The 17,917-nt window shown below is 46.4% G+C and overlaps 1 protein-coding gene and 1 non-coding gene across 5 annotated transcripts in view; one reads left to right on the forward strand and one right to left on the reverse strand.

Annotated features, from left to right (window-relative positions):
* The window catches only part of DOP1B (DOP1 leucine zipper like protein B), a 123,384-nt gene that overhangs the window by 10,659 nt on the left and 94,808 nt on the right, over nucleotides 1–17,917 (reverse strand). For 3 of the 4 annotated variants that reach the window (XM_045387792.2, XM_045387793.2, XM_065541389.2), the window contains exons 24-32: nucleotides 15,027–15,082; nucleotides 12,498–12,602; nucleotides 12,334–12,400; nucleotides 5,524–5,668; nucleotides 4,837–4,916; nucleotides 3,905–4,014; nucleotides 3,634–3,780; nucleotides 1,660–1,721; nucleotides 708–836 (exon numbers count right to left, since the gene is read on the reverse strand). In XM_045387792.2, the coding sequence (XP_045243727.2) occupies nucleotides 708–836; nucleotides 1,660–1,721; nucleotides 3,634–3,780; nucleotides 3,905–4,014; nucleotides 4,837–4,916; nucleotides 5,524–5,668; nucleotides 12,334–12,400; nucleotides 12,498–12,602; nucleotides 15,027–15,082 (901 nt within the window). The remainder of the gene's footprint in view (nucleotides 1–707; nucleotides 837–1,659; nucleotides 1,722–3,633; nucleotides 3,781–3,904; nucleotides 4,015–4,836; nucleotides 4,917–5,523; nucleotides 5,669–12,333; nucleotides 12,401–12,497; nucleotides 12,603–15,026; nucleotides 15,083–17,917) is intronic. The other variant, XR_012432013.1, reaches the window with a different exon arrangement.
* LOC123572670 (small nucleolar RNA U13) lies at nucleotides 17,213–17,317 on the forward strand. Its single transcript, XR_006697220.2, has one exon. It is a non-coding gene; the product is annotated as a small nucleolar RNA U13 (small nucleolar RNA).

A 17,917-nucleotide genomic window follows, 5' to 3' on the forward strand; every position in this document is an offset into this window, starting at 1 on the left:
TTGCAAGTAGCTCCCAAGTAGCTGCAAATACAGGCACCAGGCCTGGCTAATTTTGTATTTTTAGTAGAGACGGGGTTTCACTATGTTGGTCAGGCTGGTCTCGAATTCCTGACCTCAAGTCATCCACCCACCTGAGCCTCCCAAAGTGCTGGGACTACAGGCATGAACCACTGTACCTGGCTTATAATTGATTTTAAAATAAAGTTTCAGATTTACCAATATACTTCTGAAGTTCTATAACTCTGCAGAATACTTGTTTTAACACGTGGTAATCATGCCAAAGCACGCAGTAGACCCCTCTAGTACTTAATCATCTTAGCCCCTCATGGGTCTATCTGTATGTGGCGGGGTGAGGGCAGGTCACCTGTTGCTGTGGTTTGAATGTTTGTCCTGTCCAAAATGCATGCTGAAATTTTATTGTAAATGTAGTATTACTGGGAAGTGCGGCCTTTAAGAGGTGATTAGGCCACATCATGGATGGGATTGGTACTGTAATAAAAGGGCAGGTCAGCCCCGTCTTGCTCTTTTGCCTTTCCACCTTCTGCCATGGGATGTCGCAGCAAGAAGGCTCTTGCCAGATGCCAGCCCTGAATATAGGACTTCTCAGCCTCCAGAACTGTGAGGCAATAAATTTCTGTTTTTATAAATTCCCCAGTCTCAGGTATTCTGTTATAGCAGCATAAAACAGACTAAGACAGCTGTCTTACCTTGTATCAGTGGAAGGTAAAGGTGGTATTGATCAAGTTCTCCACTGAAGACAGCAAAAGCCTGGCGTTTTAACAGCATGGCTTTCTGTTCAAAACTTGAGAATAGTTTCAAAGAACTGCTCTGCATGTCTAGAATAAATACAGCAAATATGTTTTACTTAGTGAGAAAACCACAATTGGAGGTAAGTGATGGGAAATTCATACTAGCGTAATTCTGTATTCCCTGGTGAAAAATAATGATCTTTATTAAGTAAGGACATGAGATTATTGTTCCCATGTATATTTAAAAAAATACTTATTTCTCTTTTTATTTCTTATTTGAGACAGGATCTCATTGCCCAGGCTGGAGTGCAGTGGTGGGATCAGCTCATTGCAGCCTTGACCTCCTGGGTTGAAGTGATCTTCCTGCCTCAGTCTCCCAAGTAGCTGGGACTACAGGTGTGTGCCACCATGCCCGGTTTTTTGTAGAGATGGGGTTTCACTATGTTGTCCAGGCTGATCTTGAACCCCTGGGCTCAAATGATCTGCCCACCTCAGCCACTCAAAGTGCTGGGATTACAGGCGTGAGCCACTGTGCCCAGCCAATACTTATTTCTTTAATGATACTTAATGATAGTGCATGAGAAGGGATCTGAGGTGTAGAAAAGTCCTCCTAGTAAATTATGGAAATTACTTTCAGCACAAATGTTCAGATGTGAAGCTAGATGCTTTCAGCAGTATTTCTCCACTAAAAACTATGAAAAAGGTTGTCACAGCATTCTTGTCAATAAATTGCAACTGGAAAAGACTCATTTATTTAGTTCTGCCATATTATGAACATCGCATTACAGTCTTTGTGGCTCAGACAGCACCATAAAAGTATGAGTAGGGTTCGGAAAGACATGATAAACGCTGGTTCTATTGGTATTGATCCTATCAAGTGTGAGTTATGCAAAAGTAACACAGAACTTACTCATTAAATCCTTAAACATTGTTTTCTCATGAGTCAAAAGATGGTCAATAATGGACTTCCAACTGGATATTAAAGAAAGCAAAATCAATTAAATTTGCAGTGGATGATAGTTTGATTCAAAACATTAAAAAAACAACATACCCTCTTAAGATATATTAAAAACTGCTTTCTGTGCCAGGTGCAGTGGTTCACGCCTATAATCCCAGCACTTTGGGAGGCCGAGGTGGGTGGATCACCTGAGGTTGGGAGTTCGAGACCAGCCTGAGCAACATGGAGAAACCCCATCGCTACTAAAAATACAAAAGTAGCAGGGCGTGGTGGCACATGCCTGTAATCCCAGCTATTCGGGAGGCTGAGGCAGGAGAATCGCTTGAGCCTGGGAGGTGGAGGTTGCGGTGAGCCGAGATTGTGCCACTGCACTCTAGCCTGGGCAACAAGAGCGAAACTCCATCCCAAAAACAAACAAACAAACTGCTTTCTGAAAAGAAGTTAGTGATAGAAATAAATAGTTTACATATAAAAGAAAGCTACACTAAAGCTTTTCATTTATAACCCTAACATAGGGAATGAATAATGACTTTTTCCAGTTTACCACAAAGAAACAGATTGACAAGGCACTCTGGCTTTTTCAAGGGTTATTCTTAAATATGTTCATACAGGATGATATTCATCCAGTTGTGTTGATGAAAAGAGTGGGGCAGTGAAGACAAATACCACCCTTAGCTCTTCTTTCCAAATGGGCTACCCCAGCAGAGCAACAAGATCACATGGAGGGAGGCCACAGGGCCACCAGCAGCCCTCTGGGGGTGGCCATGCTTTCATGCCATACAAAAAGGTTCCCAATCTCTACCCTCTATTGCTGAGCCTTCCTGTCATTAATAAAGGAGTAGCTTTCTCTTTGGTTATTTTCAGACAGGGCCCAGGGTCTTGTGCTGTCGCCCAGGCTGGAGTGCAGTGGCACAATCACAGCCTACTGCAGCCTCAATCTCCTGGGCTCAAGTGATCCTCCTGCCTCAGGCTTCCATGTAGCTGGGACCACAGGCATATGCCAGCATGCCTGGCTAATTTGTTTTTGATTTTTTTTTTTTTTTGGTAGAGATGGGGTTTCACTTTGTTGCCCAGGCTGGTCTCCAACTCCTGGGCTCAAGCAATCCTCCTGCCTACGCCTCCCCAAATGTTGGATTACAGGTATGAGCCACCACGCCCAGTCCTGAGTGATTTTCTTGATCTCAGGAAAAGGCCCAGGAGCACATCTTGCATCTGAGTCTCAGTGGATCTCTGCCTGGCTACTCGCTGAACTTGTGGAGTATTCAGCCGAGAAGTGGGGTAAAGACACCCCCAGGGTCACCCAGTGGGCTCTATCATCTTAACACTGGCCAATTACTTTGTGATTACAAGACAAAGCAGTATTAGACAGAACAAGTATCACTGGAACCCCAGGTTATGCTGCTTATTTATTTGAGACGGAGTTTTACTCTTGTTACCCAGGCTGGAGTGCAGTGGTGGGATCTTGACTCACTGCAAACTTCACCTCCCAGGTTCAAGCAATTCTCATACCTCAGCCTCCCGAGTAGCTGGGACTACAGGCGTGCGCTGTCATGCCTGGCTAATTTTTGAATTTTTTAGTAGAGACAGGGTTTTGCCATGTTGGCCAGGCTGGTCTCGAACTCCTGGGCTCAGGTGATCCACCCACCTTAGCCTCCCAAAATGCTGGGATTGTAGGTGTGAGCCACCATGCCCAGCCAAGAAATAACATGCTCTCTGAATTAAGTGAAATTCTTCTTTGTACTTTAAAAGACTTAATCCCTTTCCCGTGAACACATGGTCAACATGTGAGCCTGTGACAGGGATGTCCTGTTATCTGGGGTGACGCTATGGCTCTGCTTCTATTTCAGGAATGAGAATTATGTAAACCAAAACACTGTTTCCACCTGAGGATCCAGAGCACATTGTTATCAGGACAGCATCTCTTACTGAACACAAGAAGTATCCATCTGAAAGAAAGCAGGGTCGAGAAACAGTTCCAGGACCTCCTTCCGCCAGGCTCGTTTGGTGTAGGCATAGCCACTCAGAGAGCTCAGCAGCTGAGCGCCAGCCCGGAAGCTGGGAGCATTGTAGGCACTGAGTGGGAGTGGGAAGAAAGAAGGGTCAAGGTCAAGGACTGTGCAAGGAAAACCACTTGATTCATTTCTCAAGACATATTTTTCTGCATATGGGTGGGAAGAAATGGCGACGATGACGTTACCTGTGGTTGCGTAAGTATGGAAAAACATAGTAAAGCAGACGGGAGATTAACGGCACAGCTTTCTCCTTCTCGTCACTTCGATAAACCATGTCCAGGAGGGAAGCCAGTACCTAAAAGAACAAGACCCTGAGAAAACAGAAACTGGCTGGGCGTGGTGGCTCACACCTGTAATCCCAGCACTTTGGGAGGCTGAGGTGGGTGGATCACTTGAGGTTGGGAGTTTGAGACCAGGCCGGCCAACATGGTGAAACCTCATCTCTACTAAAAATACAAAAATTAGCCAGGTCCTGTAATCCCAGCTACTCAGGAGGCTGAGGCAGGAGAACTGCTTGAACCCAGGAGGCAGAGGTTGCAGTGAGCCGAGATCATGCCACTGCACTCTAGCCTGAGTGCAGACTCCAGAGCGAGACTCCATCTCAAAAAAAGAAAACAGAAAGAAAAAAAAAAAAAAAAAGAAATCAGAAACCCTTGGAAGCAAGCGACAATAAGAAGTGCAGTCATGGCCGGGTGTGGTGGCTCACGCCTGTAATCCCAGAACTTTGGGAGTCCAAGGTGGGTGGATCACGAGGTCAGGAGATTGAGACCATCCTGGCCAACACAGTGAAACCCCATCTCTACTAAAATACAAAAAATTAGCTGGGCGTGGTGGTGTGCACCTATAGTCCCAGCTACTCAGGAGGCTGAGGCAGGGGAATCACTTGAACCCGGGAGGCGGAGGTTGCAGTGAGCCGAGATTGCGCCACTGCCCTCCAGCCTGGCAACAGAGCGAGACTCTCCACGGTGCAGCTTGAGGCCAATGCTGCCTGATGGACAAGCTCACCTGGGAGGGTGCAGCCCATGCTCACTGGCACTTGAGAATGAACAAATGTCTTTGCAACAACTTGTGACGGCACTTATTTCCATAAAGGATGACAGGTCAGGTGTGTATTTACCTCTGCCAGGAGGGAGAGGGCTTGCACGCTGTACACGGAAGGGGCGGATGAAGACACCATTGCTGAAGCTGCAGCAGCATCTGTGAACAGAAAGAGGCATTTGTGTGTTAACTATGATGGATGGGTCACCATTTACTGTCCCCAAAAGCACTGCATGAATGTGAGCCATCAGCTCCCACCTTTCACACCAATTGTGTCCATATGACTCAGGTACTCCTCTCTGTTAACATTCAACATTCATTTATTTATTTATTTATTTATTTATTTTTTTATTTATTTTTTAATTTATTTATTTTTGAGAAGAGTCTCACCCTGTCGCCCAGGTTGGAGTGCAGTGGTGTGATTTCAGCTCACTGCAGCCTCCACCTCCCAGGTTTAAGCAATTCTCCTGCCTCATCTTTCCGAATAACTGGGACTACAGGCATGTGCCACCATGCCTGGCTAATTTTTGTATTTTTAGTAGAGATGGGGTTTTGCCATGTTGGCCAGGCTGGTCTCAAACTCCTGGCCTCAAGCGATCCTCCCGCTTTGGTCTCCCAAAGTGCTGGGATTACAGGAGTGAGCCACGGCATCCAGCCTATCTTAAATACTTTCTTTTTGTGGTGAGAACACTCAAGATCTCTCTTAAGGAAAAGCTAGAACCACCCGCTGACCAGAAGCACCATCCGCTGACCCGTCTCCACCTACCATACAGGTCCTCCTCAGCATCAGATTCTTCTAGAGAGGCCTGAGGTTGGGCCTTCACTTCCAGATTTCTGCTTAGCCAGCTGGTTTGCTCCAAGGAAGAGCCAGCAATGTTCCCCACAGCTTCTAGGATTTTCTGAGTGATTTCCTGAGAATAATCAGGAGGACGGGGAAAGGAAGTTAAATAAGGAAAAGAATGTTAAGTGCCTAAAACAGCACTGTCCAATAGAAATAAAATGCAGGCAACTGTGAGCATGTATGTAACATTAAGCTTTCTAGGAGCCACATTAAAGGTAAAAATAAACAGTTAAATTAATAATATAGGCTGGGTGTGGTGGCTCATGTCTGTAATCCCAGCACTTTGGGAGGCTGAGGCTGAGGCAGGGGGATCACTTGAGGTCAGGAGTTCGAGACCATCCTGGCCAACATGGTGAAACCCGGAGTCTACTAAAAAAAAATACAAAAATTAGCTGGGCGCGATGCCACATGCCTGCAGTCCCACCTACTCGGGAGGCTTAGACAAGAGAATTGCTTGATCCCGAGGCTGCAGTGAGCCAAGATCATGCCATTGCACTCCAGCCTGGATGACAGAGTGAGACTCCGTTTCAAAAAAAAAAAAATTAATAATATATTTTATTTAACCCAATATATACAAAATATTATCAACATGCACTCAATATAAAAATTATTAATAGGCTGGGCATGGTGGCTCATGCCTATAATCCCAGCACTTTGGGAGGCTGGGGTGGGCGGATCACCTGAGGTCAGGCGTTTGAGACCAGCCTGACCAACATGGTGAAACCCTGTCTCTAGCAAAAATACAAAATGAGGTGGGTGTGGTGGTGTATGCCTGTAATCCCAACTACTTTGGAGGCTGAGGCAGGAGAATTGCTTGAACCTGGGAGGTGGAGGTTGCAGTGAGCCTAGATCGTGCCATTGCATTCCAGCCTGGGCAACAGGAGCAAAACTTTGTCTCAAAAAGAAAAAACAAAAACAAAAACTATTAATGAGATTTTGCATTCTCTTTTGTGTGTGCCCTAAGTCTGAAATCCAATGCGTATTTTGCACTTATAGCACATTCAATTCAGACTACCACATTTTTTTTTTTTTTTTTTTGGGAGGTGGTGGGCAGGACAGGGTCTTTCTCTGTCAACCAGACTGGAGTGCAGTGGTGCAATCAAGACTCACTGCAGCTGGGCGTGGTGGCTCATGCCTGTAATTCCAGCAGTTTGGGAGGCTGAGGCAGGTGGATCACAAGGTCAAGAGATCGAGACCATCATGGCCAACATGGTGAAACCCTGTCTCTACTAAAAATACAAAAATTAGCTAGGCATGGTGGGATGTGCCTGTAATCCCAGCTACTTGGGAGGCTGAGGCAGGAGAAATGCTTGAACCTGGGTGGCAGAGATTATGGTGAGGCAAGATAGCGCCACTGCACTCCAGCCTGTTGACAGAGTGTTGCGTGAAGTCAGGGACCCCGAACACAGGGACCGGCTGGAGCCGTGGCAGAGGGACATAAATCGTGAAGATTTCATTTTAATGTGGACATTTATCAGTTCCCAAACAATACTTGTATAATTTCTTATGCCTGTCTTTACTTTAATCTCTTAATCCTGTAAGCTGAGGATGGACGTCTCCTCAGGACCACGGTGGTAACTGTGTTACCTGTACAAATTGATTGTAAAACATGTGTGTTTGAACAATATGAAATCAGTGCACCTTGAAAAAGAAGAGAATAGCAGTGATTTTTAGGCAACAAGGGAAAACAACCATAAGGTCTGACTGCCTGCAGAGTCGGGCAAAAACAGCTATATTTTTCTTCTTGCAGAGAGCCTTTAAATGGATGTGCAAGTAGGAGAGATATTGCTAAATTCTTTTCCTAGCAAGGAATATTAATATTAATACCCTGGGAAAGGAATGTGTTCCTGGGGGGAGGTCTATAAACGGCCACTCTGGGAGTGTCTGTCTTATGTAGTTGAGATAAGGACTGAGATACGCCCTGGTCTCCTGCAGTAGCCTCAGGCTTATTAGGGTGGGGAAAAACTCCACCCTGGTAAATCTGTGGTCAGACTGGTTCTCTGCTTTGGAACCCTGTTTTCTGTTAAGATGTTTATCAAGATAATACGTGCACTGCTGAACATAGACCCTTATCACTAGTTCTGCTTTTGCCCTTTCCCTTGTGATCTTTGTTGGATCCTTATCAGTAGTTCTGCTTTTGCTCTTTGTCCTGTTACCTCAGAAGCATGTGATCTCTGTTAGACCCTTATTAGTAGTTCTGCTTTTTGCCCTTTGTCCTGTTACCTCAGAAGCATGTGATCTCTGTTAGACCCTTATTAGTAGTTCTGCTTTTTGCCCTTTGTCCTGTTACCTCAGAAGCATGTGATCTCTGTTAGACCCTTATTAGTAGTTCTGCTTTTTGCCCTTTGAAGCATGTGATCTTTGTACCTACTCCCAGTTCTTACACCCCCTCCCTTTTTGAAACCCTTAATAAAAACTTGCTGGTTTTGAGGCTCGGGTGGGCATCACAGTCCTACCGATATGTGATGTCACCCCCCGGTGGCCCAACTATAAAATTCCTCTCTTTATACTGTCTCTCTTTATTTATTAGCTGGCCAACACTTATGGAAAACAGAAGAACCTACGTTGAAATACTGGGGGTGGGTTCCCCCAATAACAGAGCAAGACTCCATCTCAAAAAAATAAAAATAAAAAAGACTGACTGCAGCCTCGACCTCCTGGACTCAAGCCATCCTCAGGCTCCCGGGTAGCTGGGACTACAGGTGCATGCCACCACATCTGGATAATTTTTAAATTTCTTGTAGAGATGAGGTCTCCCTATGTTGCCCACACTGTAGACTAGACACACTTCAAGTGCTCAACAGCCATCTGTGGCTAATGGCTACTATACTGGCCAATGTAGGTAAAATATACAGAGATTGCAAGTCATCGCAGCATGTGATGAAAAAGCCATAAATTGTATTCAGTGGATTGGCTTTCTGGTTTATCTAGGACCACGGGTTCTTCCTAGAAATGCATCTTTCAATAATATAACAAGAAACAAAGGTCAATAAGTTAAACTGACTCAGTGGGGTAAAGTGAGGAGTCATCCACTCTCAGGAGTATGATCAGTAAAGAATCTGGTTAGTAGCTAGAGAGACAAACTTGAAGCTGGCTTCTGAGCCAGTGTCATCAAGTGTCATCAGCTAAGAGTGGCTATAATCCTTGACATCTGAGAATTTTATAATCCTGATCTCAACTGTGCCACAAGGTTCCCAGGCTCAGCAGTTGTGTTGAGGCGTGAAGCAGGGCACACCTGCCTGCTGGGTGGGTGCGCTCGAGGGAACAGGCTAATCGGCTAACTTAGGCAGGGCTGGGTGTGAAGGGCAGAAGGAAAGTCAGGAAAAGGGTTTAGGGGCTTAGAGGAGTTCCTGTAAGGACCGATGAAAGCACTGAGTGGATGAGTGTGATATTGTGGAAATGTTTTCGGCCTTTCTCCCCATTTCCCAGCTATAACTCCTAAATTCCTTGGATTCTCCAAAGTAATATGTGTCTTTTTGTATGCTACTGAGATGGCTGTGGCTGCGGACCCCCAGATAACTTCAGCTCCCCAACCTCCAGGAAGGGGAGAGGGGTTAAAGGTTAAATTGATCAGCAATGACCAATGATTTAATCCATCATGCCTATGTAATGAAGCTTCCACAAACCCCAAAGTAACTGGGTTCGAATGAGCTTCTGGATGGCTAAACATGTGGAGGTTCCTAGAAGGTGGTGCCCAAGGAGGGCATGGAAGCTCCGTGCCCCTTCCCAAGTCCCTTGCCTAATCATCGATTCATCTGTATCCTTTCTAATCTCCTTTATAATAAACTGGTCAGCCGGGTGCGGTGACTCATGCCTGTAATCCCAGCACTTTGGGAGGCTGAGGCGGCCAGGTCATAAGGTCAGGAGTTCAAGACCAGCCTGGCCAACATGGCAAAACTCTGTCTCTACTCAAAATACAAAAATTAGCCAGGCATGGTGGCAGGCGCCTGTGATCTCAGCTACTTGGAAGGCTGAGGCAAGAGAATCGCTTGAACCTGGGAGGCGGAGGTTGCAGTTAGCTAAGATTGTGCCATTGCACTCCAGCCTTGGCAACAAGAGTAAGACTCCATCTCAAAATAAATAAATAAATAAATAAATAAATAAATAAAATAAACTGTTCAATGTGTTTCCTGAGTTCCATGAGCCACTCCAGCTAATTAACAGAACCCAAGGAGTGAATGGGGGAACTCCAATTTAGAGCTGGTCTGTCAGAAGCACAGATAAAAAAACTTGGGGCTTGTGATTGGCATCTAAAGGGGTGGGGCAGTGTTGTGGGACTGCACCCTTAACCTGCAGGATTTGAAGATATCTCTAGGTGGAGAATGCCAGAATTTTTTTTTTTTTTTTTTTTTGAGACGGAGTCTCACGCTGTTGCCCAGGCTGGAGTGCAGTGGCGCGATCTCGGCTCACTGCAAGCTCCGCCTCCCGGGTTCCCGCCATTCTCCTGCCTCAGCCTCCTGAGTAGCTGGGACTACAGGCGCCCGCCACCGCGCCCGGCTAATTTTTTGTATTTTTAGTAGAGACGGGGTTTCACTGTGGTCTCGATCTCCTGACCTTGTGATCCGCCCGCCTCGGCCTCCCAAAGTGCTGGGATTACAGGCTTGAGCCACCGCGCCCGGCGAGAATGCCAGAATTGAATGGAACTGGATGACGCCTATCTAGTGTCCACTGCAGAACTACTAGCTTGGTTGCTGGTGGGGAGAAATCCCCACACATTTTGGTTACGAGGTCACCGAAGTATTTTATGTTATGAGACTGTGGTAGGAAAATCACATTTTGTTTTTTTCTATATCCCCAGTGGGGAAGAAGTATAGGGTGTGGCTCAAAATAGTAGGAAGGAATAAGTGTTGGGGATGCTACGTGTCATGAGACAGAAAGAAGCAGATGCCACCTGGTCCCCTCAACCAAAAGGAGCAGAGAAGAGGCGTTCCAGCTGCAACAACAGAGGGAATGTCTGTGGCCAGAGCCCTCTCCAGGCAGGCTGAAGAGAGAGGGGCCTGCTACAGGCAACAGGCCACAAAAGCAGGGAGGGCTTAGGTGAGCAAGTGCTGTCCCGGCACCTGGACGGGCAGCATCGGCACTGTAATGATGTTTTCTTCTCTGGCTACAAGTCAAGGCCAAAGGAGGAGGCACCGGAATTTTCCAATTATGCTTTATGGTATTTTTTTTTTTTTGAGACCAAGTTTCATGCTTGTCACCCAGGCTGGAGTATAGTGGTGAGATCTCGGCTCACTGCAACCTCTGCCTCCCAGGTTCAAGCGATTCTCCTGCCTCAGCCTCCCGAGTAGCTGGGATTATAGGTGTGCGCCACCACGCGTGGCTAATTTTTGTATTTTTAGTAGAGGTGGGGTTTCACCATGTTGGCCAGGCTGCTTTCAAATCCCTGACCTCAGGTGATCCGCCCGCCTCGGCCTCCCAAAGTGCTGGGATTGCAGGTGTGAGCCACCGTGCCCAGCCTACTGTGCTTTATACAGTACTTTTGTGGTTCAGAACTGCGGACCTGAGGCTGTTTCTGGATATACCTTTCACAAATGCCAGGGATCATAAAGATTAGCAGTAGTATCGCCAAGGCTATAAATATGATAGAAAAGCCAACTGAATCAAGGTCTATAATGGTTTGCAAAATAGTGATTATCCCAACTTCATCATAACTTCCATATTTATTAGTTGGCACTCCACTCTGAATTTTCCTTCTCCTATGGATAGGTTTTATTTTTCAGTATTAAACAAATTTTTATGAGCATATATTACTGTTATAATGGGAGATAAGGCGTTTAAGGAAAGAAATCCATGTATGGAGGCTGGGTGTGGTAGCTCACGCCTGGAATCCCAGCACTTTGGGAGGCCGAGGCAGGAGGATCACCTGAGGTCAGGAGTCTGAGACCAGACCAGACAACATGGAGAAACCTTGTCTCTATTAAAAACGCAAAAAATTAGCCAGGCGTGGTGACGTGTGTCTGTAATCTCGGCTACTTGGGAGGCTGAGGCAGGAGAATTGCTTGAACCCAAGAGGTGGAGGTTTCGGTGAGCTGAGACCGTGCCACTGCACTCTAGCCTGGGTGACAGAGTGAGATTCTGTCTAACCTCCCACCCCCCCACCAAAAAAAAAGAAAAAAAAAAAAGAAATATCCATGTATGGAGATAGCTTCCTTTTTTTTATTTTTTTGAGACAGGGTCTCTGTTGCCAGGCTGAAGTGCAGTGGCACAATCACAGCTCACTATAGCCTCAACCTCCCAGGCTCAAGGGATCCTCAATAGGTGTAGCTACCACACTAGGCTAATTTTTGTATTTTTGTAGAGATGAGGTCTCACTATGTTACCCAGATTGGTCTCGAACTCCTGAGCTTAAGCAATCTGCCCGCCTCAGCCTCCCGAAGTGCTGGGATTACAAGTGTGTGCCACCGCGTCCAGTGGGAGATAGATTTCTAATTCCACTTATGTTTCACAGTGAGGTCCACATACATCTGCATACAGCGTGGAGGGTGAGGGGTGCAGCTGTCAGTTCCACAATCGATTGCTCAAGCATTACACAAGAACCTTCATGAGAAAACCTGGGCCCCAGGTCTGACTGAACTCTCCAGAGACAGCGAGGGGGGAAGAAAGACTTGAGAACAAGTGCAAAGCTAACCTCAGATTCTGTCCAACGTCTCTTGCCTATCTGCTATCTGATATCCCCAAAGGAGGACAGCACTGCTGGGGTAATATCATTGGGCTGAACCTCTTTCGTATACAAACCTGCAGGTCTTTTAGATCCTTCTTGTTTTCCAGGTTGGGAGTTCTTGTTACAAAGTCATTCAGCATGCTGTCGGGAGACAGTCAGCTTCAGATTAAAAATGCCGCAGAAATAAAATATGTGCCAAAAGAAAATATTACACAATGACAATGTGGTGACATGATACCTGAGAAGCAGAAAATACCCAGGTGGGGCTAGATTCAACTGTACAGACTCCTTCAATACTCCCAACAGTGAAGAAAAGTTCTCTTGCAAGGCTGGTACTGGAAGCCTGTTTTTTAAAAAGATAGGAAAAACACTTAACCATGAACAGGTCAAAATACAACATTTATTTATAAGCACATTTAAGATCCTGGCGGTTGGAAAGCAAAGGGTAAACAGCACACCCCACCGACCTTTTTCTTTTTAAAAAATTACAACATACACAAGCTAAACTTTGGTATTCTGGCGAGCACTTGGAGTTTGGGAACCTGAAATCCTACTGCTGCCTGGTTTCCTTGTCTGTAAAATAAAAGCCTTAAACTAGATGATCAACCTTGATCTCTCAGGCCTTTCCGTTTTTGTAAGACAGAGTCTTGCTCTGTCGCCCAGGCTGGAGTGCAGTGGCATAATCTCGGCTCACTGCAACCTCTGCCCCACCGAGTTCAAGTGATTCTCATTCTTCAGCCTCCCGAGCTGGGATTACAGGCGCCTGCCACCACACCGGGCTAATTTTTTGTATTTTAGTAGAAATGGGGTTTCATCACATTGGTCAGGCTGGTCTTGAACTCCTGGACTCAAGTAAATCCACTTGCCTCGGCCTCCCAAAGTGCTGGGATTACAGGCATGAGCCACCGTGCCTGGCTGATCTCTCAGGCCTTTTTGAGCTGATATTCTGCTTCCCTAAAGTGGCTGGTAACAGAGCATCACCTGTCGGAAGGCTGCAAAGCATTAGGTCCCGGGACACTCACCAGGAAACTGGCCTACCCCCCTCTGTAGCTCTCAGGATGAGGATTCTGAGATGACTGCTCCAAAGCAAGACAGCGCAGCTCAGGAAGTGAAAGCTCAGACTGCAGTCAGAGTGTCCCAGGTCCAAGTCCTGGTTCTCCAACTTACTACCTACTGTGTAACCTAGGTGGTTCCTCCTCGGCAAAAGGAGGACGACCAAATCTAACCTGCAGCTGCTGGGAAAGCTCGGCTATCCCTTAGGCCCCTACAGTCAACATTCGCCAGCAACACAACATATATTAGCTGTCATAGGAGGGAAGTGACCGGCTCATCTTTAACTCCTGGAGGAAAGAACGACAATGATGCTCATGGGGGAAGTGGTCTGAATTTAACCCCACCCTGGTCATCTACCAGGAGGCCTCGATTTACCGTCCTGCAACTTCAGAATGTGGTGAGTGGGGAATAACCACAGAATGTTAACTGTGTGAACCAAGGAGCCTGTGCCTGGTTGTCAGAGTTATTTATAGTGAGACTCCTGATGGCTATGTAGGGATACTGAGGCTTCCCTGAGAAGTGGTCTATACTTCCCTCACCACCCCCCCTTTTTTTTTTGAGATAGACTCTCATTCTGTCCCCCAGGCTGCAGTACAGTGGCGTGATCTCAGCTCACGTCAACCTCTGCCTCCTGGGTTCAAGTGATTCACCTGCCTCAGCTTCCTGAGTAGCTGGGACTACAGGCATGACACAACCAAGCCCTAATTTTTTTTTATAGTTTTAGTAGATATAGGGTTTTACCACACTGGCCAGGCTGGTCTCAAACTCCTGGCCTCAAGTGACCCACCCACTTCAGTCTCCCAAAGTGCCGTGATTATAGGCATGAGCCACCGCACCCAGCCCCCTCACCCTCATTTACAGCAACACAGAGCTGTGCCTGGGATGCGGCCATTGTAAGATCTGAATGAGGTCCAATAAAGCTTATTTTTCATCCATGGGGAAAAACCTGGGGAATCCTCTTTAATGCTCTGTTGGCTAAGACACCTAATACCTATATTAACTTAGCAAATCAAAGCGGAAACCTCTCCACATCAAACACGGGATGGCACACTGAGAACGTCACCAGATTTTTTTTCTTTTGAGACAGAGCCTTGCTCTGTCACCCAGGCTGGAGAACAGTGGTGTGGTCTCGGCTCACTGCAACCTCCGCCTCCTGGGTTCATGCAGTTCTCCTGCCTCAGCCTCTGGAGTAGCTGGGATTACAGGTGCATGCCACCATGCCCAACTAATGTTTGTATTTTTAGTACAGACGGGGTTTTACCATGTTGGCCAGGCTGGTCTCAAACTCCTGGCCTCAAGTGATTGGCCTGCCTCGGCCTCCCAAAGTGCTGGGATTGCAGGCATGAGCCACCGCACCCCGCCCATTTCTCCTTTTTCTAAAAGAGGTCTTTAACACTTCCCTATCTGTGTTTTTTTTTTTTCTTTTTCTGTATCAATTTAATGCAAATCTGAGCCTTTTAAAGTTTAATAGGCCTCACATAAAGTTTTGCTCATATAAAGTGTTCGAGATACAGTGTACAGATTTTAAGATGTTAACTCTCTGGAGAAGGAAAAGTACAGATCAATACCTCGGGAAGAAATGATGACAACTTTAAGATATTTTCTGAACTGTGGCTCTCTGGTAGTCTAGAAATAAAACCAGAGATATTACGCATGCTCACTGCCACAGTATCTGTATTTAAGGAAGTTTTTAGAGGACGGGAGACTGGATTACCTTTGGAGAAAAGCATAGCAAAATTGCAACACAGGGATGTCCGCTAGGGGCGATTTCTGAAAATGAAAGTAAAATCAATTACTCCAGGTTGGTGGGAAATAAGGCTAAAAAGAATTCAGATACAAAGTGAAACAGATCTATAGCCTAACAAAGCAAAGGTTTTCCACTAAAGAATCTTTCAGATAAAACAACAGACATGATAGTGCCCATCATGTACAATTAAAATAAGTGTGTCCTAGGAGCCCCCAAATCATTCGCGCCCCCTTAGACTTCTACAGTGATCTCCCATCCTGTGTACCCCCTTTCCATGCCAGGCATCAGGAAGCATTTAGGGAAAATCAGTATTGTAACTGAACTTCCCCAAACAGAGAGCTAGGGCCAGTGCTGACTCCAATGAATGCACATGATTACCAAGAGACAAGGCAAAATTCTAATTCTTTTGCTTCTTTCTCTCTTCTCTTCTCTTTTCTTTTCCTCTCTCCCTCCCTCCCTTTCTTTCTCTGTCTCTTTCTCTTTGACACAAGAGTCTTGTTCTGTTGTCCAGGATGGAGTACACTAGTGCAATCTCAGCTCACTGCAACCTCTGCCTCCCTCGTTCAAGTGATCCTCATGCCTCCGCCTCCCAAGTAGAGCCACCATACCCAGCCAAAAAATTCTAATTCTTAGTTTAGAAGATTACTTCGAACCCAACCCAAACAGTTTCCCCAAAAACCCTGCGGCTGGAACTACTTGGAAACAAGTTCCAAAACACACGTTTCCCCCGCTCCTTGCTTGTAAAAAGCTATTTGCAGCTATTAATTAACTAAACTAACCACAAAATGTAGTTTTGTTATTTGAACCGCCAAAAACCAGTCAGCTAAATAAAATCCAGTTCCTTTATAGCCCAGGAAAGACTAGAAATTGCAGGTATTTGTAGAAATTCAAGTAATGTGAAGGAACACAACCTAAAAACACTCGCTCTGGCTGTCACAGCCTCTGCAGAGCTGTCTTCAGGACAGCCCCTCGAAGAACCCCTTGGTTCTACGGCCACCAAGCCTGCAGTGGCACAGACTGCCCTGTGGCGTGTCATTCCCACTCCTAACATTTATGGACAAGAGTGAAAAGAGGCCAAGTGTGGTGGTTCACGTCTGTAATCCCAGCACTTTGGGAAGCCAAGGCGGGTGGATCACTTGAGGTCAGGTGTTCAAGACCAGCTTGGCCAACATGGCGAAACCCTATCTCTACTAAAAATACAAAAAAATTAACTGGGCATGGTGGCGCAAGCCTGTAATTCCAGCTACTCAGGAGGCTGAGGCAGGAGAACCGCTTGAACCAAGGAGGTAGAGGTTGCAGTGAACCAAGATCATGCCAATGCATTCCAGCCTGACTCCTGACAGCCTGGCTCTCTTTTTGAGAGCAAGACTCCACCTCAAAAAAAAAAAAAAAAGGCCGGGGACAGTGGCTCACGCCTGTAATCCCAGCACTTTGGGAGGCCAAGGCCAGTGGATCATGAGGTCAGGTGATCGAGACCATCCTGGCTAACACGGTGAAACCCCGTCTCTACTAAAAATACAAAAAATTATCCAGGCATGGTGGTGGGCGCCTGTGGTCCCAGCTACTCGGGAGGCTGAGGCAGGAGAATGGCATGAACCCGGAAGGTGGAGCTTGCAGTGAGCTGCGATCAGCCTGGGCGACAGAGCGAGACTCTGTCTCAAAAAAAAAAAAAAAACAACAAAAAAAAACAAAAGTGAAAGGCAACAGGACGACCATACGTTCTTGGGAGATTGGGAGACCTGGGCCAGATCCCCAAGAAATACTGTGGGAGTCATTGGGGTCCTTTTACATTTGGTGCCTTAAGCACTGAGCCGGCTCCGCAGCCCGGCCTCGCCGTGGTGTTACTGAGCCGGCTCCATAGCCTGGCCTCGCAGTGTTGTTATTTTTTAGGATGGCTTCGCTTCTCTTCTCTCTTCTTTGCCAAGCTAGAATATAGGAGGACTGAGGGCAGGAACTGTTCTTTTCACTATTTAGCCTCCACCACACCACTCAGTGCGCATAGGGCATTGTCGATCAACACTGGAACGAAGGAAGAGACCAGGGGCTGGAGGATAACCAGCTGGGTGACGCCCAACGGCCAGGCCCTCGGGGCCTGGACATTTCTATAGGGGGCTGCCCTGCGTCATATGCGAGGCTGAAAAAAAAGTCTTCTGATCCATCTGTAGTTCATGAGTATGATGACTGGGTGTTCACGTGCATGTGTGAGATGTACCACCCTCAAGCCTTGTTACAATGGTCGGCACATGACCTGTCTGATGTGAAAAAAAAAAAGTATTTCTTTCGTTTTGAGACAGGGTCGTGCTCTGTACTGGAGTGCAGTGGCGTGATCTTGGCTCAATGCAGCCTCGACTTCCCTGGCTCAAGTGATTCTCCCACCTCAGCCTCCCAAGTAGCTGAGGCTACAGGTGGGTACTACCATGCCTGGCTAATTTTTTTTCTTTTCTTTTTTTTTTTTTTGGAGAGTCAGGGTTTTACTTTGTTGCCCAGGCTGGTCTTGAACCTCTGGGCTCAAGCAATCTCCCTGCTTCGGCTTCCCAAAGTGTTGGGATTACAGGAGTGAGCCACCCATTAACACTCTAAAATCATATCTACCTACCTACCTACCTACCTACTTCTATCTATCTATCTACCTACCTACCTACATCTATCTACCTACCTACATCTACCTACCTACCTACATCTATCTACCTACCTACATCTACCTACCTACCTACATCTATCTACCTACCTACATCTACCTACCTACCTACATCTATCTACCTACCTACATCTACCTACCTACCTACATCTATCTACCTACCTACATCTATCTACCTACCTACATCTACCTACCTACCTACATCTACCTACCTACCTAC

This window comes from Macaca fascicularis, chromosome 3, assembly GCF_037993035.2.
Source record: "Macaca fascicularis isolate 582-1 chromosome 3, T2T-MFA8v1.1".
NCBI lineage: Eukaryota > Metazoa > Chordata > Mammalia > Primates > Cercopithecidae > Macaca > Macaca fascicularis.